At 31.2% G+C, this 27,333-nt stretch overlaps 4 protein-coding genes and 1 non-coding gene across 5 annotated transcripts; 4 read left to right on the top strand and 1 right to left on the bottom strand.

Annotated features, from left to right (window-relative positions):
* The first annotated feature begins 3,637 nt into the window (after positions 1-3,637).
* LOC105131352 (uncharacterized) lies at positions 3,638-5,285 on the top strand. Its single transcript, XM_011034274.1, has 2 exons — positions 3,638-4,935; positions 4,966-5,285. The coding sequence occupies exons 1-2, from the start codon at positions 4,419-4,421 to the stop codon at positions 5,058-5,060; spliced, it is 612 nt and encodes a 203-aa protein (XP_011032576.1). The 5' UTR covers positions 3,638-4,418; the 3' UTR covers positions 5,061-5,285.
* A 1,681-nt stretch (positions 5,286-6,966) lies between these two features.
* Positions 6,967-7,050, top strand: TRNAY-GUA (transfer RNA tyrosine (anticodon GUA)). The gene is given in 2 exon segments: positions 6,967-7,003; positions 7,015-7,050. It is a non-coding gene; the product is annotated as a tRNA-Tyr (tRNA).
* A 5,409-nt stretch (positions 7,051-12,459) lies between these two features.
* On the top strand, positions 12,460-13,189 carry LOC105131351 (wound-induced protein 1-like). Its single transcript, XM_011034273.1, has one exon. The coding sequence runs from the start codon at positions 12,528-12,530 to the stop codon at positions 13,014-13,016; it is 489 nt and encodes a 162-aa protein (XP_011032575.1). The 5' UTR covers positions 12,460-12,527; the 3' UTR covers positions 13,017-13,189.
* An 8,541-nt stretch (positions 13,190-21,730) lies between these two features.
* Positions 21,731-22,611, top strand: LOC105131350 (wound-induced protein 1-like). The gene has a single exon (XM_011034272.1). It carries the CDS (start codon positions 21,880-21,882, stop codon positions 22,363-22,365), a length of 486 nt encoding a protein of 161 aa, XP_011032574.1. The 5' UTR covers positions 21,731-21,879; the 3' UTR covers positions 22,366-22,611.
* Positions 22,612-23,786: 1,175 nt separating this feature from the next.
* Positions 23,787-27,253, bottom strand: LOC105131349 (uncharacterized). Its single transcript, XM_011034271.1, has 2 exons — positions 26,776-27,253; positions 23,787-26,001 (listed from the first exon to the last, which is right to left on the bottom strand). Exon 2 carries the CDS (start codon positions 25,737-25,739, stop codon positions 23,979-23,981), a length of 1,761 nt encoding a protein of 586 aa, XP_011032573.1. The 5' UTR covers positions 25,740-26,001; positions 26,776-27,253; the 3' UTR covers positions 23,787-23,978.
* Between the last annotated feature and the right edge of the window lie 80 nt (positions 27,254-27,333).

Below are 27,333 nucleotides of genomic sequence, written 5' to 3'. Positions count from 1 at the left end.
AACTTGTTATTTTTTTGTTTAATTTTTTTATATTTTAAAATTATTTTAATGTGTTAATGTTAAAAATAATTTTTTTAAAATAAAAAAAATATAATTTTAATAATTTTTAAATAAACAAAATTTAAAAACAATTACTGTAATATTTCCAAACATTATGCACATAGTGTTTTTCATGATTAACTAATATATTTTATAAATTTCTTGGCAAGTGCAAAATCTATGCAGGCATGACATTTTAGCCAAGCAAACATAAACCATTTTCTATTCTAAGTAACCAATGCCAATTTAACCCAATAGATCACTAACATTCACCACGACTCAACCAATAATAATATCAGATATTGCAATCAATGAGTATTGACATTCTCACCAATCCAACGTAACATCATTCTTCATATCCAAGATGAGCCATTGTTGTAATTAAGATCTATAAATATTTTGATTTATCAATAAATGAACAAGTTCTCAACTTAATATAATGTAATCAAGATCTATAAATATTTTGATTTATTAATAAATGAACAAGTTCTCAACTTAATATTTTTCCTACAACTATTTATTCTACATATTTTTTCTTATATATATATATATTTATTGATTTAAATATTAAAAAGTTTCTCGGCTTGGTTTTTAAAGAAACTTTCATCATCGTTTAAGCCTAGCAACCAAGCCCACATACATCTCAAGTCGATACCCAGTTCCACAAACCATGGAAGCCCAAATTATGTGGGAAGTTGCTCCCCACTTCATCATTTGTAATAACACAACTTTTGCGGCAGCTATGCAGCATTGGAATCGAAGGCAAGACGAAAGAAAGGCAACAGAAACGAAATGTTTGCCGACTGATTCAGCCAATTTGATCTAACCAAGCCAATAAGAAACGGTTTCAAGCTTATCAAACCTGCATTTGCTACAATACTTCGCACTATGATTAGGGGTGCCTGCTGCAACTTCGATCTCAATCATAGAATGTGAAGCCACCGGAGTCCTAGGCTCCAAAAGACTCGGCCGAACCTTTTCCTGCGCTTCAATACTTTTCTTCTTGAATCTTTCTGGTTTCTTGGCAACTTGATCGGTTGGTTGTGACATTTATGCTAGGATTTCCTCTTCTTGTTATAGATTTGGGTTCTTTGGTAATTGGATTTTCGGTTGCTGTTTTGACATGAATGTTTCTGCTTCGAATGGTACCAAACAGTACTCGCTTCTGCCTGGAAAAAAAGATAGACGGAAAACGAAGAAAACTGCAATGAAACTCAAGATCTTTGAAGGTGGAGATAGAAGGAATTGGGTTCATAATAAGCATTGATTTACTTGGGAATTGGAGGCTCCTTTTTGGCCATAGTTCTTGTCGATGCACCAGTAATTTTGCGGGTAGTCTTGGGTTTCAAAGCCAGTGTTTTCCCTGCGAGCATTCCAAAGAAGCATGCATGGGATTCAATGGAAAAAAGAATTATTTACAGGAAACGTTTTCTGGAAAAATAATTAAAAAAGTTACAATCACCTGGAAATGGGATTGGATGATGATCCATTACATGCGCATGGAATAATCAAGTGAGATATATATATCTCTGAATTTTTTTTAATTTTTTTTTCTTTGCCTATGTTTGCCAAAGCCAGAGGATTAAGCACGGTTTTCCTTTTCAAATTATTGAATAATTTGGAAGGAAAACTGTGCATAATTTGATGCTTAAATTACAGAAACGGGCGGCAACAGTTCAGGATCATGATCATGGCAGTTGGATTAAGGAAGTCGTTTACATGGGCTAGGGTTTTGTTTCCCAAATAAGGCCTAGCATGATAAATAGTTTGGGGCAATGAACCTTTTAGCCATCCTATATAATAAATACTCTTGGCAATTTTTATGGTTACTCGAAGATATAATTAATTATAGTATATTTAGGTTACAAACTATTAAATATTATTATTTATTACAGCATAACAATTTGTTTCTATCACTACAAAAATAAATAATATCCATTTTATACCAAGTAAATCATTACGAGTTCTTAATTAGATTAGCTCAATAAACATAAAAATTAATTAAAATTCTTAAAATTAGCGAAAAAACTGTAGAGGTTACTGTGGATTATATATCACATTGTCTTTAGACTTCAACAGCAAATAAGATCTCTTCCTTGATTTTTCATTTATTTTCTTTTTAATCCTTTTTTACATTTTCTTTTCGTGTGGAGAAGAAAACTCAGCCATCGCCTGAAGAACCATGACCTCTTATTAATCCAGCCCTCAACATCCCCCATTCTCTTCCTTACCCTTACCTTCCTCTCTCTCTGCACAAGGAAACAGGAGAATGAGGGGAAGGAACTTGCAAAAAAATTAGTTTCTCGACAGAGAAGACAACACAACAACCAGCGGCAGCTATTGATGAGAAGGAATTGATGGTGAATCCGTTCTTGGTTAAGGCTCTGCAGAGCAACATCACCATCGCGCCAGTTAGTGCTTGCTTCCTGTTTTTCAATTTTTTTGATGTGTTTTTAAGTTTGTTCAATTCTTTTGCTTTTTAGTTTATTTTCATCATTTTCTCCAATAAATTTTTATTTTATTTTTTATTATATAATTAAATAAAAATTATTTTATAAAAATAAAATTATTAAATACAATTAATTCTATAAACTAGGTTGGAAGGTGACGGTATTATTATTTAATATGCTATTATCTTATCTTAATGCTTTTAAAATAATTTTTATTTTAATTTTTTTTATAAATTAATCCATAAACTTATAAAATTAATTTACTGATATTAACATTAAATCAACTATGATATATCAAATAAAAACAAATTTAGGATGAATTTGTTTTTCGAAAAAGTGATTTTTAAAAAATTATTTTTTAGTTTTTTGAAAAATGATTTTTAAAAAATGATTTTTTAAAATTTTTTATATTTATTTGTTATTATAAAAATTAATTAATAAAAAAAACTTTTTAGTTAAATAAAAATAATTTTTAGTAAAAAAAGTTTAACTTAATTTTTAAAAAAGATATTTTTCTTTTATTTTGAATGAAAACACTCTTTAAAAATTATAAAAAATTTAAAAATATTATATTATTTGCTGATTATATTAAATTTAATTATTAAATTTTTTATTGTTATATATATTTTGTTTTGAATTTTATCCTTTAAAATTTAATTTTTATATTAACTTTAATTTTTATTTTTATATTTATTATCTATTTTTTACTTATTATTTTTTATTCATTAAATTATTTTTCAGTAAATAAACTGATATAGTTTAATTAACTTTATTATTGTGCCAACAAACCTAAATGGCTTAGCTCTTAGGGCTCATGGTATAATATAGCTAAGGCTGCCCTTTGGCGTCCACGTTCACAAACAGTGGGCGTAATCTTAATCGTGGATGGTGGAATTACCGACACAAGAAATATATTTTGTTGCTACAATACCCAGTTTAGTTCCGACTGATTATCCTGGTAAGTTATTATTTTATTTTAATAACTTCAATTCATATGAAAAAAATATAATATTTTCTTTTATTAGAACAGCTTTAATTTAATAAAAAATTGGTTTTCTCCATAATAAACCAGGGAAATATTATAGCTCATAGATTACGGGATTGACATGGCTGTTTCAAAGGTTTTTTTTTTTTTTTTTAACTAATCAAAGTTTTGGTTGATTAGCTGACCTGCGAGTCAACCCAGGAAGTTAAATTTTAAATAGGGTCGCGAGTCTTATAATTATAATATTTTAGTTAGTTTTTAAACTTTGAAAATAAATTATTCCTCCATTAAAATTGCCACATTCCATCTCAAAAAATATATAAAAACAAATTAAAAAGAAGAGAATACAATTTAAATTTTCAAAGTCAATGGAATGGATCTCAGGGAAGTCCTCCAACTTCTTCCATGACGTCGCTTGCAAAATCCAACGTGCGTCTACCAATTACATGAACCAAGCACAAACGCCATGCATTTTCATCGACCTCCACCATTCTCTCTCGCCTGGTAGTGGCGTCCTGCTGTGATCATCTTGCCTTGGTCTTCTTCGACCTGCCTTGCTCACCTCATTAACCCTAGCTTTAAAGAATTACTGCAGGAAGTACAAGGTTGGTAAGCACATATTTATATTGACAAGGACTTTGCAGTTAAATTTCATAAAGAGGATTTGATGTGTCCATTGATTCCACCATACGTGTCAACTCATATGCTTCTATTATCTTGCTCAATTTTTCCCTTTTAATTTCTTTTTTTTTTGGTCAACTTTTTGCCAACTCTTGCCACTTGCGCATCTACTAGCTATCTGCTTTTATCTTAGTCTCCAAACATTTGTCAGTCATATCCCCGGCCCATGTAGCACATTCCTCTAGCAGTAGCGAAGGGAATTTTAACTTTGTCCAAGTGCACAGGGGAAAGAAGGACTCAATCCTGCTAACTAGAAGATAGCAATGGACAATATGGGTTCATCACTAGAGAGTGATCCTCCAAGAAGGCCCATGAGAAGGAGGTCTCATACTAGAAAGACTAACACCCAAGATCGTGTCATCAACATGGGTGAAGCAAGAAGAGAGATTGCTCATGCTTTGCACCTTCATAGATCATCGTCAGCCTCATCCCCGTCCGCATCCTCATCCGGCGCTTCAAGAAGGGATCCTACCATTTTGTTAGGTAATAATTACAGTAACTATGGCATCAATAATAAGTCTTGTTTTGCTAGAAATTCTCAGTACCTTTGCTATTCATTGACGGATACTTTGCCAACCCCTGAGCCTGTCTGGTCTACTACTACTACAACAACAGCTCTGACAACACCACCCTCAATGGAAAGTACAGAATTTGAGTGGGGAGAAAATCAAGCTGCTTCGTATAGTTGGTGGCTAGGGTTCTTAAAGACCTTGGATGGTAATAGTAATACCCCATGTCTTAAAGATGAAGCAGAAATGATCAGTAATCCTAGAGTGTTTGGTCAGTGTGAGATTAATGTTTCAGGGCTTGAAGAATCAAGTCATGACCAGCTTACCTCAATATCTACAGATGAATGGTTGACGTTTCCAAACAATGAAGATCAAGATGAGAGGCAAGTCCCTTAAGTTTGTTTTTTGGGAGAGATGACCTTTGGCTAGCTAGTTTAAGCTGATTATGTTACAACTATTTATGCATGCTCTAATCTGCGAGTTCTGGAATAAGGATGTTTATAACCAGATTCGTTTCTTGGGCCGTTAAACCTTGAAAGAAGTCATTCAGTGTAAAAATTTCTCAATCAAAGCATGCCCGGAGCTATAATCTTGATGCCTGAGTGGGTCTCTTTATGGAATTAGACATATCTGCACCATGTCATGCCCACACGAATGCGCTGCTACAAAGATAGAATTCCGAGTGCGTCTTTATGTGGAATATATTGACACATTTGCACTATGCATATGAATGTGTCTCCACATGAAAACATTGGTGAGGTCAGAATGCCTGCTGTACTTCAACGATGTTTGGTATAATACCATTGATTAAAAAAACTTGTATGTTTCAAAATCCAATAATGTAATCAGTACTTTCGAACAAATCACTATAGCAACTAACAAAATAGTGGTTAATGACTAAATTCGAATAATGTCATAATAGTAAAAACTCAGTAACTTTTATATATCTTTCTCCAATCCTAAACGTCTACTTTTTTTTTATTGGTTAAGAGACGTCGTTTGATTAAAGCATGGTTAAGTATATGTTTGGTTTATAATATTTTTATAAAAATATTTTTAATAGTTTAGTGATTATTTAAATTATTTTTAAACTTATAAAATCAATCAATTTACATATTAAATTAGTTTTGACATCATTTAATTAAAAACTTGTGATAAATAAATAGTCGGGCTAAGAAATTTTAAAATTTATCAAATATTTTTTACATTCTCAATATTATTTTTAATATTTTAAAATTTTTGGAAGTTGTATACTAGTGGAGAACTAGTAATGAAGAGGTGGGTCTATAGCAACTAAAAAAAATAATGATTAGTGACTAAACTTGTATAATGTCGCTACAAAAATAGTAAGAAATGAGTAACTTTTAGATATCTTCCTTCAATCCTTAGGTATAATAGTGATTAATGTATTTTTTTTTATTGGTTAAGAGAATCCTTAACGTATATTTTTCTTTATTGGTTAAGAGACGTCATTTAACCAAAGCATGGTTAAGTATATGTTTAGTGAATATTATTTTTATAAAAATATTTTTTAATTTTAAAATTAATTAAACAATTTTTATTTTTATTTTTAAACTTTTAATAACAATATATTAAAATGATCAAAATGACATGGGTACTAATGGAGTTAACTGTTAACTTGTATGAGTTGATTATTCTTCATGGGTTTAGGACATGATTGTTGGGCCAAAGCCTGGTTTTGAGCAACATGGCTATTTGTGTTCTGGATTCAGTATATGATGATTGTTGGTACAAAGTTCCAGATAACTATCACCTTACATATTTATTTATTTTTTAAAAAGTGTTTTATTTAAAAATATATTAATATAATATTTTTTATTTTTAAAAAATTATATTTGATATCAGTATATCAATCAAGATAACTTAAAAATATTAAAAAAATAATTTGAAACAAAAACAAAATTCAAATATTTTTAAAAATAATTTTAAAATGCAAAAAAAATCAAGCTCTAATAACACCATGTACCTTGGCTCATGAAAAAATAGACTTGTAAACAGAATTCTACTTCAAGCAATTCTAATTGGGATAATAGTTCAAAAGTAAGCTTTGTCTGAATCTAAATTTAGATGGTACCATGGTGACTTTGAATAATACTAAGATATCTTACAGATGAAATTATAGATGTTTTTACCCAAATAAAATTAATTCTCAAAGGATAAGTTTCGACCCACAGAGATATATCATTGGCTATTGATCTCTGGTATCCCGGGCAGATAAACTCGGAAAAACCACATGTAATATTATATACAAATAACATGTTGAGTGAACACTTTTAACAAACCGACCTTAGCTCAGTTGGCAGAGCGGAGGACTGTAGTTGTTGCTGTGATCCTTAGGTCGCTGGTTCGAATCCGGCAGGTCGGATTTTGTATTATTTAAGTTTTTTTTCCATCCATAAAAATTTCTTAAATTGTAGAACATTTCTTTTGTTTACAGAACTGATTTCTCTTCATTTTATCTTATCATTCCCCATTGACACACACTTTTTTTGTAATTTCCAAATGGGTTTTGATTAAATGTGAAAAAAATTGACACAATAGCTAACATTAAGGATCCAAAATGCAGAGAACTTGCAATAAACTTTGAGTTGTAGCCTGTCATTTTCCAGCAATGGGACATTGAACTTTGAAGCCAATCAAGACGATATATGACAAAACAACACACATCACATGAACAGCAAAGAAAAATGGAGCTCTGGAGAAGCAAAAAAGATTATCGTCATGAACGCAAATCTAACATAAGGAATCTGTCATAGTGTCTGTCATGCATCTTCCAATCTGATAGCAGCAAGAGGGATAGAATCCATGTGGGGTTTCAGTTCATTGAACACTGCATTAGGCGACTATTTTCCAAATCCCATGCACACGAGTGGATCTTGATTGGATCCAACTGGTCTTCTTAAATGCATGGATGATACGTAGATCAATATATATATAAATATATAATTGTCTCTTAATTATTTAGTCGATCTCTTCTTTATTTAATTTCTAAATTTAATAAAAAGAAATCGGTGGAGAGAGAGAATTGTCTCTTACTTATTTAGTCCATCTTTTCTTTATTTATTTTCTAAATTTAATAAAAAGAAATCGGTGTGGTCAGGCTTGAAGCACTTAGAGATTTGCACAGCTAGCAGCGGAGGGCTCCACTTTGATAGCAGTCCTTTCTTTTTTCCAAGCTCATACTATTTTATTTTCATGATCATCAATAATATGAGCGTGGAGTCGTGGATTGATGATGTTTCACCAAATTAGCTAATGGTAGATCCAAATTTTTTTTATAACGGAAATTAAATTAATTTAAATTAAATTTTTTGATGGAATTTAGGAGTTTTGGGCTACTTGTAAAGTAGATAATTACAATTAATCAATATATATATATATATATATATATCATTTAAATTTTAAGTTGTAGATAAATCTCTTAAGTGAAGAAAATAGCACTAGATCGCCTGTATATAGAAGTCTTTACTCTTTATCAATTATTTGGGATATTTTATTGAATTAAATTTATATATTTTTATTACCATTTTTAATCATTTTGTGATTTTTAATAATAAATAGAAAAAGTAGGCATAGGCTTAGAAATTTATTTTTATTATTTATTGAGTTTCGCTCAGCCTAAAAATAAGCATGTAATATAATGAAATGTTAAGGAAGGCTTCTATTAATCAATTAATAATATTTTTCCTATAAAAACGTCTTAGTTTTTTATTTTTTTAATAAGCACGTCACGAATCCTAAAATTCATGCTTTACTTTGGTGGAATCCATGGTAATTTTAAAATTTATTATGCTTCCATTGTGGACCAACACCTTAATTAAATATTGGTGTATGCTTGGGTGATATAGAAAAATTAGAAAAATATTTATAGAATTTTATTTTATTTTATTCTTGGTTTCGATTTTTTTTTTCTTCAGAAATTTCTTCCCCTCCAATTGACAGTCGCATCGTCGTATCCGCCTTTGTCTTGAGCAATTCAGGTGGGATAATTGAATGGCAGGAGGGCAGTTTGGGAATTTTAAATCACGCGCCCCCGGAAAGCGACTGGGAATCTACCTTGGGCGGGTTCCACCAGAAAACGACGACAAGAAAACAGTCAACAAAAGTGTCCAGCCTGGCATCTTTTCAGCAGCCACCGTCAACATCACTGCAATTGACGAAAATATCCCTACAACTCATTGCTTTTTGTGATTTATCATGTTTGTATATTGTGCTTCATCCCTATGTTGCTTAAAAATTCACAAGTTATTCTCTTTAATTTCAGAGATCATAATTCAATTATTTGGTCATCTTCGACTATGTTTTTAATTAAAAAATTGAAGTATATTAAAATTAATTTATACCTTAATCAAGATTATATTTTTTTTGTGGGATTTTAAGGATTTACTTATCACATGTAATGATGTTTTTTAAATTTTTTTAATTAGATAACTAAGTTGTATAGCAATAAGAGGTTAAACTCTGAAGGGTACAACTTATCTGATTAGTTTTTAAATTTATTTTTTAAAAATTATTAATTTAAAAATTATTAATTTTAAAAAAATTAGTTAATATATATATAAATTAGTCTAAATTATAATTAAAAAAAATAGGCTCACAAGAATTGAGGTCTTTCAACAAGAGAGACTAGCTTATTAGCTACTCAAAGATACAAGGACCAATTCATGATTTTCTCATTAATATCTTGATGTTTTGCGGGGGTGACAGAGATTCTGAAAAAGAAAATAACGAGCTGTATGAATGTTATTTGGGAATGTCAAAGATTACTTATAAATCATTTCTATTGTATTTCTATTATATTTATTATTTACCAATTAAAAAGTTTATATATTGAGTTTCGGTATCCATCTATTACCCGGTACTATTTATTATTTAATAAAAAACAAAAAATATATATATTTGAGATATTAAATAATAAAAATATAAATAGTATATATGTGTGTGTCACGTTAATGTTAATGTTAATATTAATGTGTGTATATATATATTATTTAGTTAAAAAAATAAATATCCCACACACATTTGCTTATATAATGTATATATCTCGGATCAATTTAAAATGAATTTTGAGCAATTCTATTAATATCCGTAAGTTTAATTAAAAAATATTTTAAAAAAACCAAAATACAAACCATAAAAAAAATGTTAGATTTCACCGAATTTATATTATTTAAACTCATGATATTATAATGTATATCAAAATCTATGTTATAATCTGGAGCAAAATAACTTAAAATGGTTTTTAAAAAACATGTTATGATTACAAAAAATTTAAAATTTATATAGTAAGTTTTGAGTTCGAAATATATTTTTTATAAAAATCTAGAATAATTGGAGTTTTATTTACCTATTTAAATTCATAAAATACATATGGTTTTCTCAATGGAAAAAATAAATAAAAAACTCAAAATGACTAAAATGTAAGAATAAGGGACGTGAACCAAAATATTTATTCCAAAGAAAGCAAGTATTTTTTTTAAACTGTTTTATTTTTAAAGAAAGAGCCTATTTGGCTCCCGCTGTCTCTATTATAATTATCATTAAAAACATAATTTAAATTAATTAATTTTTTTTAGAGAAATTAGACATTTTCTTTCGATCAATTACTTAGGCAATGAATTCATTATTTTTAAAACTCACATATCATCAAAATTATAAGTAAAAAAGAAATAATAATAAAAAAATATTTTTTAAGTGAATAGAATTATTATATATGTAATTAAGATCCATGCTATTTTAAAATATTTAAATTTATTAACTATTCAATAAATATTAATTATATATAATAAAAATAAACTGGGGTTAGGTAATTTTAAAATATTTAAGATTATTTTTATCTATTAAATAAAATAAGCTATTTTTCATCTTGAAAAAAATAATTTTTCATGTTTTTGAAATGAAAGCTAATATATCTTTAACATGCTTATATAAAATTCAATAAATTTTGTTTGACTATTTGAACTAATTTTATTATTTTCCTTGATTTGTTTTTGAATTTATTTATTCAGGAATTATAATTTTCTTTCCCAGTTAAGGTATTCTAAAGTCTATTTAATGACTTGGAAACATTCTGGGAAGACATAACTTATTTGACTTATTTTTCATAAATAAAACTATAACTTGGAAACATTATTTTTAAATATTTTTAATTAAAAAGTATTAAAAATAGTATATTATACCACAAATAACAAAAACACACTCCACCGAAAACAAGGTAAAAGTATAATAATATAATGTAACTAAATATAATTTAAATATTATTCAAATACTGCCTTATGAGTTACTCCACAAAACATAACAACACGACAAAACATTTAAGGTACCACCATTTCAACTTTGTAGAGCCTGTAAGAAACTTACATTAAAGTTTATTGTGCATAACTTAATTAATAAATTAATTTATTTTTAAAGTTTACTCGAGGCCTCCTTCGACAAATGTACATTGAAATACGCTTCTCCCTCCCTCTCTCTTCTCTCTTCTCTTCTTTGAGGTTAGGATCGAGCATTAACATTAAAATTATAAATTCATGAGAATTTTTTCAACTGTAAAAGAGTATTATTTCATTTAATTAAACAACGTGTGCTTTCTTTTATCATTTCAGACGTTGAGAGGGGCACTATCTTTGCTTCTTTATCTTACCTTTTGACACTTCTCTTGGACTCTTTGGTTATGGGAGAATTCCACAAGTCTTGGAGTTGGGAAGAAATAACAGCAGAAATCAACCTCTCTGTCTTTTTCATGCAACTGGGAAGAAGGCCGCATGGCATGAAAAGGGACAAAGGGATGATATTAAAATGTCATATTCATTCTTTTCGAAATCTAAGATAAAACTTCCCTTTTTCTTTTCTTTGTGTTTGTCGTCATGTAACTTTTGCGGTCGTAATTTAAAATATATATTAAAAAAACTATAAATTATATTCTTTTAATCATGGTTTTGAAATAATTTTTTTGTGAAATTCATGTAAAACTATACTATGTATTAATTAAATAAATATTTTTAAAATTATAATTATAATAAAACATAGTTTAAACTACATCTCACCATATTTTCAAAGTAGGGGGAGTCATTTCTTAGAACAAGATTCATGTAAAACCAATGGAACAAACAAGAAAATATATGTTCTATGTTGATTTTAGCATGTAACTTGAAATTACATGACAAAACTTTTATAGGGTAGATTAGTCAATCTGAGAAGATCGAGGATTAGGAATTTGTGTCTATCTGATGAAAATTCTAATCATATACCGAACACATAGTTTTGTCCCCAGAAAAGCACTGAGTTTGTAATTATTGATAGCTTTATATATTTGGATCAAAACATTATTTCGGCAATCAATACATCTTATTCTTTGGAGCTAACATTGACCATTGGATCTCTCATGTCATAAAAAATAGCCAATCACAACCACCGGTGTCATCAATAATCATGGTGCCTAACCATCTAGGTGGTGACCAAGTGGTACTCTCATCAATAATCATGGTGCCTCCCCCACACAACTCTCCGAAATTTTGTTATAAATAGGTGCCATTAGCCATATCATGCAGCAAAACAGATTAAGGGGTTTGTTCCCTCTATAATCTCAGGTTCAAGTTCTTAGTTGCTCATATGATGGCCACTGGAGGCTTACATGATCGTTAACTTCAGGACTTGTGGGATTAGTCGTGGTGCGCGCAAGCTGGCCCAGACACCCACGTTAATCTAAAAAAAATAATAATAATCATGGTGCCTCCCCCACACAACCCTCCAAAATTTTGTTATAAGTAAGTGCCATTAGCCATATCATGCAGCAAAACATTCAAGTTTTAGTTTACTAATATATTCCCTTGAAAAAACATCAGAATGTCTGCCAATGATGCCGTCGTATTGGCCATGCCGGTATCCGATTTGAATGCAGAAATGCAAAACAAGGCTATTGTTGATGCACTATACAAGGGATTATCAAATGGTGAGATGGCGACGGTGGCCAAATTCATTGCAAGTGACCTAGAATGGTGGTTCCATGGACCTCCAAAATGCCAACACATGATGAGAATGCTCACAGGGGACTCAAGCCAGACCCAGTTCAGGTTCGAGCCGAGAAACATAGAGGCCATTGGTGATTGTGTGATTATAGAGGGCTGGGAGGGTGCACAAGTTTACTGGGTCCATGTATGGACCTTGAAAGATGGTGTGATCACACAATTTAGAGAGTACTTCAATACATGGCTCACCGTGACAGATACTAGCCCACAAGGTTGGAAAATTAGGCATGAGAACCACACCTTGTGGCAGAGCCACCCTAGAGACCTTTTTAACCGCTCATTGCCTGGCCTTGTTCTGGGCATTTAGGGGCCTGTGTGCTTCTGTATCATATGGGACATTGCCTTCAAAGAGAAATGGACCTAGTTAAGAATCCAAGTAAAAAACGGAAATCCTGTAGTGTATCAACTAGTTTAAGTCATGCTACTGTGTTTTTCTGCTGTGTAACTTTTGAAGAAATTACATGATGTTGAACTCTTAAAGCTTGGACCCAAAAAACTAGACGCCCGTAATCCGGTTAACTGGGTTGTTGCACTATATGCAAAATATGTCGATGATATACTACAATCATCGCTGGTAGATACCCCAGTTACTTAAAGAATTTCGATGTCTATATATTTTGAAAACCGATGAACCAACACCCATATTGCAGTTATTGAGCTTTTTACAATAATTTTTTTTATCACTTAACTTAGATACTTAACTTAGATAGTGGCTCCGCGGGTCAAATTAATTTTTTTATAACATTTAAAAAATATTTTTTAATTATTATTAACATGTTTTAAAAAATAAAAAAAATTTCTAACTTGAGGCAAGTATGATATTATATGATATTGGATCCAATAAAATGATTTTATTTAATTTTATGACAAAAATAAATAACAAGAGTAAATGAGCTAATTTTCTTTTAAAAAGAAGGTGATAATTATGACTTGTTGAAAAAAAATATTTGCTAGAAGAAAAACAATTATAGAAGTTGAATTTCAAGAGTTAATTTTTCTAATTAGATTAGGGTTGAATTAAAATGCTTAATTTAATTTTTTTGAGTATGGTAATATCCTAATATAATTAGAATTTAATTAAAATATTTAATTAAATAATGTTTAGAAAATAGTTTTTCTAAAGTAAAGATAGTTTTTAAGCCATGATCCTAAAATAGTTTAGGTTCTTAATAATAATTATAATATGATTAATTTTCTTAATAAATATATATTAAATAAAATTTATTAAGTTAAAGAAATTATCAAATTGAATTTGAATTTAATATTTTTAATTGTTAGAAATATTATTTTAAATTGCACATAAAACCAATAATTATAATTGAAGGATGCAATTTCTTTTATGCATATTAATATGTTATTTTTCATGATGAATAATTATGTATATTAAAAACCAATGTAATTATATTTTTATGGTTGAATGAGTATAATATTAAATAGGATTTGCGTGTATTGTCTTTTCTTTATTTTTCTTTTAAGGATATATAATTATTTTCTCATATATTTCCTCTCAAATGTAACTTGAGGTTTATCATTCAATTATGTAAATATTATATCATTTAAAAATATAAGAATTTTGATAAAAAAGTTATTTTATAATTCAAGATGAATAAAAAATAAAAGTGAATGATACAACCATGATACTTGTAAAGAATTTATGAATATTTGCAATAGCTTCTCTTTGGTGGCTTGAGAAAGTCAATTTAGATATGACAATTATCATCTTATTATGTATGCTATATCAACTGTGTTATGAAAAGAAACATAATTAAAATTGATTATGAAGTCCTTATTAATATATTATTTATACATTAAGAACATTTATTGTTGCCTTATGATTTTATATACATAAAACTAGATTTCTATTTATGAATAACTTGTTGAGCTATTTAAGTTTATCATTAATCAAATATGTTTAATGCTATAAAATTAGTTTCTACTAACTAACTTATATGATTTGAATGAGTTACTTATAATCATATAATATTAGAGGTAATAGCTAGGCGAACAAATATAATATGTTTCTATAAAGAGTTGTCACTTAACTGATCTAAAATTCATATAAAGATGTTATCTATCTAATTTAATTTATTTTGATTTATTGAGTTACTTAAGATTATATAAATTAAATGTGATCCAATCCCATTACAAGATCAAAACAAGATTTTATGAATTATTACTAGGGGCTATTAATTTACAGGATAACAATGTGACATCAAATTATGATTAAAGACCTTATCTAAATTTGATTTTAAATATTTATGTATAGAACAAATACTTGTTATCTTTATATGAATAGATTGATAGATTATTATGAATAAAAATAAATATATCTCTATATAGCATATATGATACTAATAAATTTATTGAATCAAACCTTTTAAACTGGTATTGAAGTATGAAATTTTTTCCCAAACAAGAAAAAAAAATTATATATTCTTGAAAATTTGAATCCTCATGTCCTTGATTAGGACATTTATAATAAAGTTAAGACTAGATATTAACATCATATTCATGACTTGAATGACTTATGGTTTGTATTAATCTAGGTTTAAAAAAATTATTCAAAATTTAAAAGAATATATGATATTCCAGTAGTCTTTGTATAAATCTTAAACAACTCTAGATTTGTAAAATGAGATCCTTAAAACTCTTAAAAAAATTTAAACTTATTGTTTCCATTATATGCATATGTTTATGAAAACCCAACACTTTTAACCTCAATTTCAATATAATTTTTAATTAATTTAAAATAAAATAACAATTATAAAGTTTAAATTAACAAATATAATTCAAATATACAAAATACAAACAAAACTTAAAGTCTTAAAAATCCAAATAACAATAATAAACCCACAATTAAAAAAATACAAGTTTCTCCACTTCTAAATAGTAGATCTTGTTAAATGAGAATATTGAGTTTTTATACATCCAAAGCATAATTTACTTTTTGGCTTATAGTTTATACAATTGAGTTTGAATCAAATTTGATTAAATTATCTAAATTTCTAAAGAATTGGTTGAGTTTAACTTTAATTTCAACCTCAATTTTAAACAAAAATATATAAATACTAAACTGACCTTAACCAAAAATATTTTTTATAAAATAATTTTTTTCAAATCACAATTATAAAAGTTACCACAATACTAGACACACTCAGTTTATTTGGTAAAAATTATGGTTGAGGTTTATGTACACGAAAAAAATATGTATAAAATATTTGGTTGTATTTGCTTTTCAAAAGTGTTTTTTACTTGGAAATACATATATATATATATATATATTAAAAAAATTTTGATATCAAAGCATCAAAATGATCTGAAAATAAAATAATAATAATAATTTAAAGTAAAAAAAATAAAAAAATTTAAATTTTAAAAAATACTTTTAAAACACAAAACAAATAAAATTTTATAAAACTCAATTAAAAAAATATATCAAAACTGCTTTACAAAAACCACATCCTAAATTAAATTTTTTAATAGACCCCATAATACAAAACATAATTTAATATATTGCTAAATATTTAACTGTGCCTCCAATGCAAAGACAAAACCTAAACAAACGGACCCAGAAGCCCAAAGATACATTATGCTTTGTAAAGCGAGCACAATATTCTTGTTCCTCTGCAAAACTTGGTTCTAATCGGAGGTTATGGACAGAGGCAAGTGTCCCAGGAGCACTGTCTCAAGGCCAATTTAGACAACTGAAGACGTGGTTCTACAAGAGTAACTTCTAAGCCCCGTTAATATGCCTTCCTCCTTGTCTTGTTCAATAGTTTCCATCGATAAGAAAAAAGTTCATTCATCAAAGTTGTCTAAGAAGTCGACTTTACATCCAGGCTAACAATGGTTGCATGGTTCTCCACCGTCAAAGCAGGAGGTATTTAATTTTTTGGATGTTGGATTATAGATTAATTAAATATTCATTCAAATAACTTTAAATAACCACTGAAAGGTACATGTAAGAAATAATTTATAAAGCATTTGAGGCTTTAGCTCCGTGGTCCGCTGTCAGGCTTGCCTTGCAGCCGACTCGAGTTCGAATCTCTGTGTGCATCTGCCTGCCATCTCCGCGGTGTCTTACCTACCTACTGGGCTTGCAGGATGTTCAGTTGAGCCGTGAGATTAGTCGTGGTGCGTGCAAGCTGGCTCAGACACCCACGTTAATAAACAAAAAAAAATAATTTATAAAACTCTCTCTATGTTCTAATTTAACATGATGCAATTAAAATTTATTCTTATGTTCTATATCTAAATTAAACGTGTAAAATAAATTTTATAAATTTATGACTATGTTAAGCTCCAACTTTACAAGAAATCAAATCAAATTCGGACTAATGGTGCACAATTCTCTTCGTAAACATCATTTCTCTTTGATTTGTCCCATCATCACCAATCAACATTACATATTTAATGAAGTTGGGTGCAAGATCATATATGAGTGTGGTCAGCCAATTTGACCAGTCATCAAAGGAAACGAGGGGACCTAGCTCTACCATTCTCTCTCTGAGAAATTGCTATCAGATTAATTGGCACTCATTACCCTCTGGCCCATATCTTAATTCGCCAAGGCCATCGGTTTTTGGTATAGAAGGAGACCTGTGTAACCAAAATTTAGCATCGTACTATAATAAGAATCATCATACTCAAAAATTAAGGTAACAATTACCCAAGGCCATCACTTTTGGTATAAAAGGAGACCCATGCAACCACAACTTAGCATCTACTTTGAAATTAGATAAGATTTTAAAATACAATTTATATTAATTTTTAATATTTTTTTAAAAAAGTAAAAACTCTTATTAATAAGGCTATGATATTCTTAGTCGAAACACTAAACACTTATATATTTAACCTTTCAAGCTATTATTTATATACCCCAACCTCTTAAATTCAGTGTGTATTTATTCTTATATTTATATAAATATATTATAATTCTTTTTTTATTAAGAACTTTTACTTTAACTAGGATTTTAACTAATATCTAACAGCTGCTTTATTATTAAGTTATTTGAGGTCATGGGAAAGAGCTCTTATGCTTGTGATAAATTATTGTATGAGTATATAAATCATATGGGGGTTCCATGATTTTTATAAGTGTAGATTTACGACAAGCCCAATTTACATAATAATTTTTATAAATGTTCAGAGTTATGATGACTAAGTAATTTAGTTTGGGGTTAAAATGGTTTTTTAGAGGCATTTATGCTCAATGAATCATGCAAATTTCACATCCACCTTGTTATAGCGTCAATAATGAAATAACTTAAATTTTATATGCTCTTAGAATAGATTTCTAAGTATGTTGCCATGCACACTATACGCAAAAATAATATAAAACTTGGGAATTATTATTTCCATATAGATCAAACTAGTCACATTATATGTAGGAATCACTCCACCTACCTCAATAATTCTGGGATCTATTACACCAACCAATTAAAAGAGTTTGGTCCACATGAACCCAGCTGATTACTGCATGGAAACTTAAAAAAGAACGAAAGATAGACACATGAGATATTGAACCATTAAAATGTATGGCAAATGAGTGTGTTTTTTTAACAGATTTACAGCTTAATTAATGTCAATGATCCAATATGTTGACATACTTTTCATCAACTTTGAATTGTAATTTGGCATTTTCGATCAATGAGATATTGAACCATGGAACCAATCAAGAGTATATATAACAAGACATTTAATGGAATGATTTGGACCTTCCTCCAACTTATTATGTCAAGAACTTCCGATGGATTCAGTGGCTGAGAAATGGAGGGTGAAGCAAAAGGATTAGCCTCATAAATGCATGCCGACGACTCGAGGGATCTGCCATGCATTGACTCAAAAACCAAACAAATGATGGGAAAGAATCCATGTAGGGTTTAAGTTCATTGAACAAACAATCTTGGACGTGTCTGTGCAGTTGTATTAGGAGAATGTCCAAGCCCCACATGAAGGAAGGCACACGAGGTGGTCTTGGCTGGATCCAACTGGTATCCTTAAATGCCATGGTACGTAGATCATTGTCTTAATTGATTATTTAGTTTTATAAACTAAATAGGAAGAAAATTGGTGTGGTTTCTGGTTAGGTTTGAGCTAGAGATTCGCATGGCCACCTAAGGCTCCACTACGATTTTTGTCTCCAATTTCAATAAATGGGGGCTAGATTTTTCTAGTAAAAAAATTGTTGCTGCTGCTGATGCTAATAATAATAATAAAACTCCCTATACAGCTAGATTTGAATTAAATCTCGTATATTCTCTATCATTTGAGTCTCTCCTTTAAATTTTTTGTATGGTGATATTTTTGCTCTAAATTATACTGAATGCACTTCTTAATGCATTTGGACAACTAAATGTCTAGACTTTCATATTTGGTTTAGGATGTTATGTCTTCTTTATGGTACATGACATTCACTTTTAGGGTTTTATGTTGATAACTATGTGCACAATATCTTGATTTTTTCATTACTTAAATATAGATAATTTTATTGATGTCATTATATATAATATATAGATTCAAATATTATTAAATATTTTTTTTATAATGCTTTTCTCTCGTGTAAAAGCGGAATCCATGTATACTTATCATATTAGATCATATTTTCTATGTGAATAAAGAAAAAATACTTTAAAAATATCCAATAATTTATCTACATGATTAGTTATTACTAATTGTGGATATGTGACATGCTACGAGGTCTAGTTTTTTATATATAAAATATTATGTTTAGGTATTACAAACATATTTAAAATAGGAAGAATAATTTATAATTCAAGTCATAAACTTGACTAAATCAAATAAATTCATTTTATTATAATTAAACTATAAAAAAAATTAGATAATAACAACAAATAAATCAATTTTTGTTTTTTTAAAAAGTTATCATGAGATAAGATGAAAAATGTTTTTTTTAAAAAAAGAAAAAAATGATGTAGCTCTACTTCTTTTCCATTAAATATATAAGAATGAAACTAAATAAAAATATATAAAAACTAATTAACATGACAAACATATAATTTGAATGATAAAAGTTAAACCTAAATTAAAGATATTTTTTTTAATAAGACATAGCTTTTATTAATGTACCAAAGCAAAAATTACCAAAAAAAACCCTATGCTTGCCAATTTGTTGTGGAACGGGAGTATTGTTATTTTAATCTAGTTATTTTTTTAGTTTTAGTTTTAGTTTTAATTATTTTTAATAATTTTTATTAACATATTTATTTTTTAATTTATTTAATTGTATTTTGATTTATATTTATAAATTTTTTATATAAAATACATAAAAAAGAGAGGATATGTATGTGTGTATGTATGCATGTATGTATGTATGTATAATTTTTTTATAGGAAAAAAAATATAGCTAGCGCGACGGATCAACTTCTCAAACTACTCGAAGAATCACTAGCCAAGTAGCTGGTTGGAGCTAAATTGATTGATTTTCCATGTTATAATTATATCTCAAACTACTCACTCGTGGAAAGCGACTAGCTAGCTACCTTGAGCCAGTTCCTCCAGAAAAGGATGCGAGGAGGAGTCAGACAGTCAAAGAATGCTTCCAGCCTAGCAACTTTTGAGGAGCCACCATCAAATCAATTGACACAAATCTCCACACATCACTCCTCTTAATCCCATTTCTAATCAATGATTAGAGATTTTTTTTTGTGATTCTTAAGGTTTTGTTGTGTGACAGAAATTAATTCTGTAATGTTTAAGTCAAAAGACTGAATGTTATTGGCTTTATGGCCATCTTCTTGAAATAATTTACATTCAAATATTTCTACAAACTTGTAAATCCAATCCATTTATTTTGGAAGTTAGGATCGATGAGGTCTCCGTTGCCAAATGCAAATTGAGCTATAGTAAATATCAATTATCAATTACTAGCATGGAGACTCTCTTCTTTGATCCTCGGAGAATTCAATGTGTTCATGGAACTCTATATATTGAATGGCTGCACTCTGCAGCAACAATGTGGCCATTTGCTAGAGCTCCATTTCATCACTTGATGGAATTATTTGTCTAATTTCGAAGGAAAAAAAGGCATTTAAAAGGGATCGTATGAAAACATGTCCAATTTATTCTGTTCGAAACTATTTTTGTTTTAGTTTCGTAAGTAATATATGTTATTGGACATAGAAACAAGAAATACTACTTGCAAAATACGATAGATTCTGTAATCCTGTGCCCACCTTGGCACCATATGCCTCCGTGTTGTAATCAGCTTTGTGCCATATGCTTTCTTTATCAATCCTTTTCTCAGTATTAGATAACTCTAAATTCCTGATCAAGGTTTTTCCGGGAATTATGACTAATCTACATAGAAAAGTTTTGTCACCTCATTTGCAGTTCCATGCATGCTGAAAATTAGGGCAGAATATTTCTTGTTTGTGCCCTTGTTTTCTTGGATAATCTTGTCGTTGAGTTTGATATTTGGCTTGTTTTTTATGTGTATTTTACGAAAGAATCTATGATGTTCAAACTTTAACTATTATTGAAAATCACAATTTGAATATCAAAGAATTTTTTCGCAAAATACATGAAAAATAACCAGATTCCAAGCTCAAAAGAGTCATTTCTTAGTTCAAGATTAATCCAAGAAAACAAGGAAACAAACAAGAAATATTCTACCCTAATTTTCTGCATGGGACTGCAAATGAGGTGACAGAACTTTCCTACGTAGTTTGTCATTCCCAGAAAAACCTTGATCAGGAATTTGGAGCTATCTAATACTGAGAAAAAGATTGATAAAGAAAGAAAATGGCACGAAACTGATTACAACACCAAGGCGTAAGGTGCCAAAGTGGCCACAAGGCCAGTAGTACTGGCAATGACTAGCAGACAACTCATCGTTTGTCCACAGAACGGTATTAAATTGTAATTATTGGAAATTAGCGATCATAAAATTCATTGGCATTAAATACATCTAATTCTTTTGAGCTAACATTCAACAATGGATCTCTCATGTCATAAAAAGAAGCCAATGTCCACCACTAGTTCTCAGAAATCATGGTCCTTCCCACAGCGCATAACTCTCCAAAACGTTTCTATAAATAGGTTCCACTTAGCCACATACCATGCACCAAAACACTCAAGTTCAGTTCTAAGTTCATTAATTACCTGCCTTGCTTCTTAGTTTACTAAATTCAAATCGAGGATACAACACCATGTCTGCCAATGCCATTGAATCCCCTATGCCGGAATCCTTTTTGAAAGTAGAAATGCAAAACAAGGGCATTGTTGATGCACTGTATAAGGGATTATCAAATGGTCACATGGGGACAGTGGCCAAACTCATAGCAAGTGATCTAGAATGGTGGTTCCATGGACCTCCACAATGCCAATACATGATGAGAATACTCACCGGGAAGTCTAGCCACACCAAGTTCAAGTTCGAGCCAAGAAGCATTGAGGTCGTCGGTGATTGTGTGATTGCAGAGGGCTGGGAAGGTGCACAAGTTTACTGGGTGCATGTATGGACCTTGAAAGATAGTGTGATCACACAATTTAGAGAGTACTTCAATACATGGCTTACCGTGAAGGATATAAGCCCACATGGTTGGGAAATTAGGCATGAGAACCACACCTTGTGGCAGAGCCACCCAAGAGACCTTTTCAGCCGCTCATTGCCTGGTCTTATTCTCGGTATTTAGGGGTTAGTACTTCTGTAGCAACTGTGACATTATTGTACGAAAGAGAAATAGACCTACAAGTAATAATACAAGAAAACTGAAAATCATGTGTAGTGTACCTATTAGCTTAAGTTGATCAGTTTTTTCGTCTTAATTTAAATTCTCTTCTGAAAATATCTGAACTCGTACCATATATATATATATTATGGAATCAAGCATGGTACCTAGTTTCTTACTGGAAGAATTTTCCAGTAAACTGGGTTGTTGAGCTCTTCAAAAGTTGTCTGATAATAATGTGGAAATTACATAAGATGACCTGGTACAGTAGTACCTGGAGTGGTCCAACACCATGCAATGACTTGCGATATATAGGCCATTCTATATTTGATCGTCTTTTTCTGTCCAATCATACGACAATGACACACTGCCTTCTTAAGCACGGATTTTCAGCATTAATTAACATATTCAAGCTCAATCCTGGTCATTTCTGTTTATAAAGTGGACCCTTTGTTATCCATAATTGAATCCAATCAAAGACCAGAAGTATTAATCAAGTCAATTTACCTGCATGCATGGTAAAAATTCATTTTGTGTTGATGTATCAATCCCTATTCCTTACAGTAGAAGGTAACCTTTAAAAGCATGTGAATGGTCATTTATGCTCAAGGTTAAAAGTTTAAAGCTGGGGCTAACGCAGACTGGCTTGAGTTGCAGAAGGTCCTTCTTGTCATGAGGAGCGCTGATCAATCCAGTTGATGTTTTGTGCAGCTCGTAAAACGTCTTGCACAATCATATAAGAATCTAATGCCTATTTCAAGATGGTATCAGGAACGTAAGACAAATTAAAGAAGAATAAAAAACTACTAGAATTTTGTAGACGTTAAAAGATTTCAAGGAAAACAATCATAATTTTAGGAATGCTGCCATGCCAGCTACTGGTCTGTTGTAATGTAGAATTTTAGTTGATGCTACATCCGAAGAGCTCACGAAATAAGCTGTAAGTTAGGTGGCTTTAGCGCAAGCCATACATGAAGCAGCCCTCCAAAAGAACAACACAAATCATGCCTTAAAAATAAGCAGAAAATAACGGCTGAAGCAACTGTATATAAGCAATCCCAAGATTCATGACTGCAGGATTTATGCAGCAGATTGCGATCTTAAAATGTAAGCAGCCTTTGAAGGTCGTGATCAGTTTTTCCACCCCTTAATAGAGGATTATGCGACAATAAATCTCTTGATCATTTAGCCAGGAGAAATAAATTTTTTGCGAGAGAGAGGGACTCAAATGGAGGCAAGAGAAATAATGACATCCTATATGTTTTGGAAACCAATGAACCAGCACAATTACTGCAGTTCATTGAGCTTTCAGCAGCAGGTTTCGTCAAGCACCCAAAGACAATGCCCAAAAGTTTGCAAAGAGAGCAATCAAACTGCATGCAAGATCTAAAACTTGAAGTGATGGATTTCGGTTGCTAGCTCAGAAAAAATACAAAGGATTCATAGAGGTAGACACAATACAACATATTAGGTAGCATCATTATGCTTTAAAAATGAATCTTTGGAACGTAGGCACACTGTTGCGCATAAATCTCTTAATCAAAAGCGAAAGCACATGGTTGTTCTCTGCAGCACAGCTAAAGGTGATTATTTTCCGTCAATATATTTTGAACAGTAACTTCCTTTTGTATCAAGGCCAAAGCTGGCGGGTTCATAAAATCGTCCGTATCTTTCATGGAAAAATCCTCCTCCACCTTGGATAACTGTCTGCCTGGACTATAATGATCTCTTGACAGTCTGCTTGGACTCGGAGAGCGCTTAGCCCCAAGCCCCAACAGTCTATGACTGTTATGAAATGAAGTTGGGCTAGACATGAACTGAACTACTCCATCTTCACGGGGCAAGGAGGGAAGTGTGGGCTGGTTACTCTCATTCGTTTGTTTCCTGCAAAACTTATCCTCGACAATATCATAGAAGTCAGCTGTGCGAACTTCTTGGGCAAGGGAGCACCAACAACAAAAAAGCCACTGTGCGCAGTCTGCAATGGTTGGTTTTCCAATAAATATGCTACTTGCTGGCAAATTGAATCTCTTTCTCATTTGGATCCTCCAGAAGCCACCATAGAGTAGACCAAACAAGCAGAGTGCGATACCAGTTAATCCAAGAGCCACCCTGACAGTCTCATTGTCAATGTTGATGGCAGCCAAGTTGAAAATCCAAAATGGAGCTGTGCAGAAGAGGAGAAAAGTGGCAATGTGAACATACATGTTTCCAAATCCAAGTCTTTCCATATTCCACCCAAAAACACAAAAACTGCAGAAAAGAGAAAGGTAAGCTGTACGGATGTTGTCCCGAAAGTCAAACAATCCCCCTCTCCACTCGGGTGCATACTCAACTATTCTCTGTTCATCTTTTGATACAAATGAGAATCTTTTCTCCAGTGACATGCGGGGGTTAAGATGGCTAGCGCTATTTGTGAGAGTTTGATTCTGGGCTTCCGCATCAAATTCACAGTCATACTCCTTACCAAGGGGGCTGATGATGGTGTACAAACCTGCCATCGCTGGAGCAGCAATGGCAACAGAAAGGCAGATACCAACACCTATAGCAGGTCGTTCAGATCTATTATATTCCAAATTAAGACTACATAAAGCATACTGAGCAAAGCAATTCAAATGGAGTAACATAACCACTACCATCATGTGAGCCCATTCATGAGGTTTATATGTGCCATTTTTGCAGTATATTTTTCTGAGTTTGGTTATGTCCTTCGACCTCCACCTACATAGAAGTACAAGGTGGTAGAATCGCTTTGGGTGTTGGTACAAACACATGAGAGTAAACAGAGCATTGAGGATTTGATTATTGACTTCAAACCATGCATCTCTCTGTGATTTCTTTGGTAAGGCAGCGTCCAACATTCCTGTCATTACAAGAAAAAGGATCGCTCCTGAGACTGCGACACAACTTATCCATAAAAAAAGCACCATGTTAAAGGGATTCTTGATCCAATTTCCGCAGATGCTCCATAAAGATTCCCAGTCAATTTTCTGCATTGTAAATCTGTTAAAATGTTCTCGATAACCTTGGCTAGTGGAAGAAGGTACAGAACGTGAAATTTCATCTCTTTCCTCTGCCATCTGCTTGAATTTAGTTGATGGAGAAGATAAACCACCACTGGAACTAAATTTCAGTATGTTTAGCCTCCCCGGAATAGCTTTGAATGCATTTTGTTTCCCCACGCTCAGTTTGTCATCACTCAGAAGTCCCTTGCGTGAAGTTGAAACATCAAGGGCAGCATACTTATCATTACTAGCCTTAGGATCATTTTCGGTCTGATTTGTCGGCAGCTCTCCCTTAAATTCTGCCAGGCCTCCTCCACTACTATTTAAAACCATTTTACCAGAAAGCTAGACCCTTCTTGAATTTCTCAGGATCTGATATCTTTGAATCCACAAGCCTACAAATGGATGTTGTTTACACCACGATGCCAAATGCCACAGACCACAAATGGATGCTGTTTACACCACTATGCCAAATGCCACAGACCAGAATGCTAAACCAGGCTAAACCTCATCATCTTCACAATTTTCATCACAAAAAAATTCAAAACCCATATCATGTTGGCGCTGCAAGAGTACCATCAAAACCTATTCAAAACTACACAATAAAGGGCCAATCAGATTCCAAACCAGGCCAATAGCAATAAATATCTTGTCTAATATCACAGTAAAACTATATCACTTCTACTCAAGAAGCAGAATTATAACCTTCTAATCAAATCTAAAGAAAATGAATGAGATGGGAATTTCCCATAAGTAATTGAACTAATTGAGCGTGAGACCCAAATGAATCGAAAGACTCTTAAGACACTATAGAAATCGAAAATCCGAGCCTGTCCAAAAAATTTCAGCTTCTAAAATGACTACAATGACACAGAGTTGAATTGCTTACCAATAAAGAACTCACTTAACAAATAAACACAGGGAGGTTATTTTTAACATCAGTGATTACAAAACAAGACTTTTCTAATCCAATACCTGTAATCATTATCAAAACCCATGGAGAGAGAGTTAACTGATTTAGCACATCAGCAATCAGTTTCTACGTTAGTTTCAAAACACCCTAAAAGCCATAAACATGAACAATCATCATATTATGAATTTCTTCCAAATCCCACCAAAAAGCTAGAACTCATAAGCTTTCTCATGACAACTAACAATGTGAAAGAAAACAACACACGAACACTAAAATTAGCGACTAGTCATCAAACACATTAAAACAAGTCCCTGACAAACACAAAAATTGAAGTCCAAAAAGCTTTAAAGACAATTCAGAGTGAAAAGAAAGGTTTAAGGACAAACCCAGAAAGGAACTAAAGAATGAAATGATTTTAAAGAAAAAAAACATCGCAATGCTAAAGCTAAACAGTACCTGAAGGTTGCTCATGGAAGGTGATCCTCCCAGCTGTTTTCTTGCTGCCTGAACATTAACGAAAAAGAAGGGCCAAAGAAAGAAAAAGAAAACGGCCAAAGCTTTACCAAGTCTGGCTTGACAACAATCCCAAGAACACAACAGTACAAGGGGCAAGCAGGTGTCGGAATTTAAGTAACAGTATTCTTTTGCTGTCTTTGTTCTTTTTCTTCTCTTTCAAAATTTAGGTTGTCAGCAACTCATGAAATTCAAAAATTTACAGCCCGATTACCCATTGCTTTTCCTTTTGAAAGTGGTCAAAAGATTGGAGGTGACATAAAGGTTGTTGCCCTTAAATGTTTTTTTTTATTAATGTGGGTGTCCGGGCCAACTTGTGCGCACCATGACTAATCCCACGGGCCTTGAAGTTAATAACCATATAAGTCTCCAGTAGCTATCATATGAGTAATTAAGAACTCGAACCTGAGACCATAGAAGGAGCAAACCCTTTGATCTCAAGTCTTTATCATTTGACCACTATCTAGATGGTTCCTTCGATGCTTTTCTGATTTTACACGT

The sequence above is a fragment of the Populus euphratica genome, unplaced genomic scaffold (assembly GCF_000495115.2).
Source record: "Populus euphratica unplaced genomic scaffold, PopEup_1.0 scaffold23.1, whole genome shotgun sequence".
Taxonomy (NCBI): Eukaryota; Viridiplantae; Streptophyta; class Magnoliopsida; order Malpighiales; family Salicaceae; genus Populus; species Populus euphratica.
This window is presented reverse-complemented; position numbering and strand designations above follow the sequence as displayed.

Bases quoted from the DNA above. Each gene is read 5' to 3' on its own strand.
- LOC105131352 (XM_011034274.1), top strand. From the start codon at position 4,419: ATGGACAATATGGGTTCATCACTAGAGAGTGATCCTCCAAGAAGGCCC. The intron at 4,936-4,965 runs GTCAGTGTGAGA...TTTCAGGGCTTG, and splicing joins CAGTAATCCTAGAGTGTTTG to AAGAATCAAGTCATGACCAG.
- LOC105131349 (XM_011034271.1), bottom strand. From the start codon at position 25,739: ATGGTTTTAAATAGTAGTGGAGGAGGCCTGGCAGAATTTAAGGGAGAG.
- LOC105131350 (XM_011034272.1), top strand. From the start codon at position 21,880: ATGTCTGCCAATGCCATTGAATCCCCTATGCCGGAATCCTTTTTGAAA.
- LOC105131351 (XM_011034273.1), top strand. From the start codon at position 12,528: ATGTCTGCCAATGATGCCGTCGTATTGGCCATGCCGGTATCCGATTTG.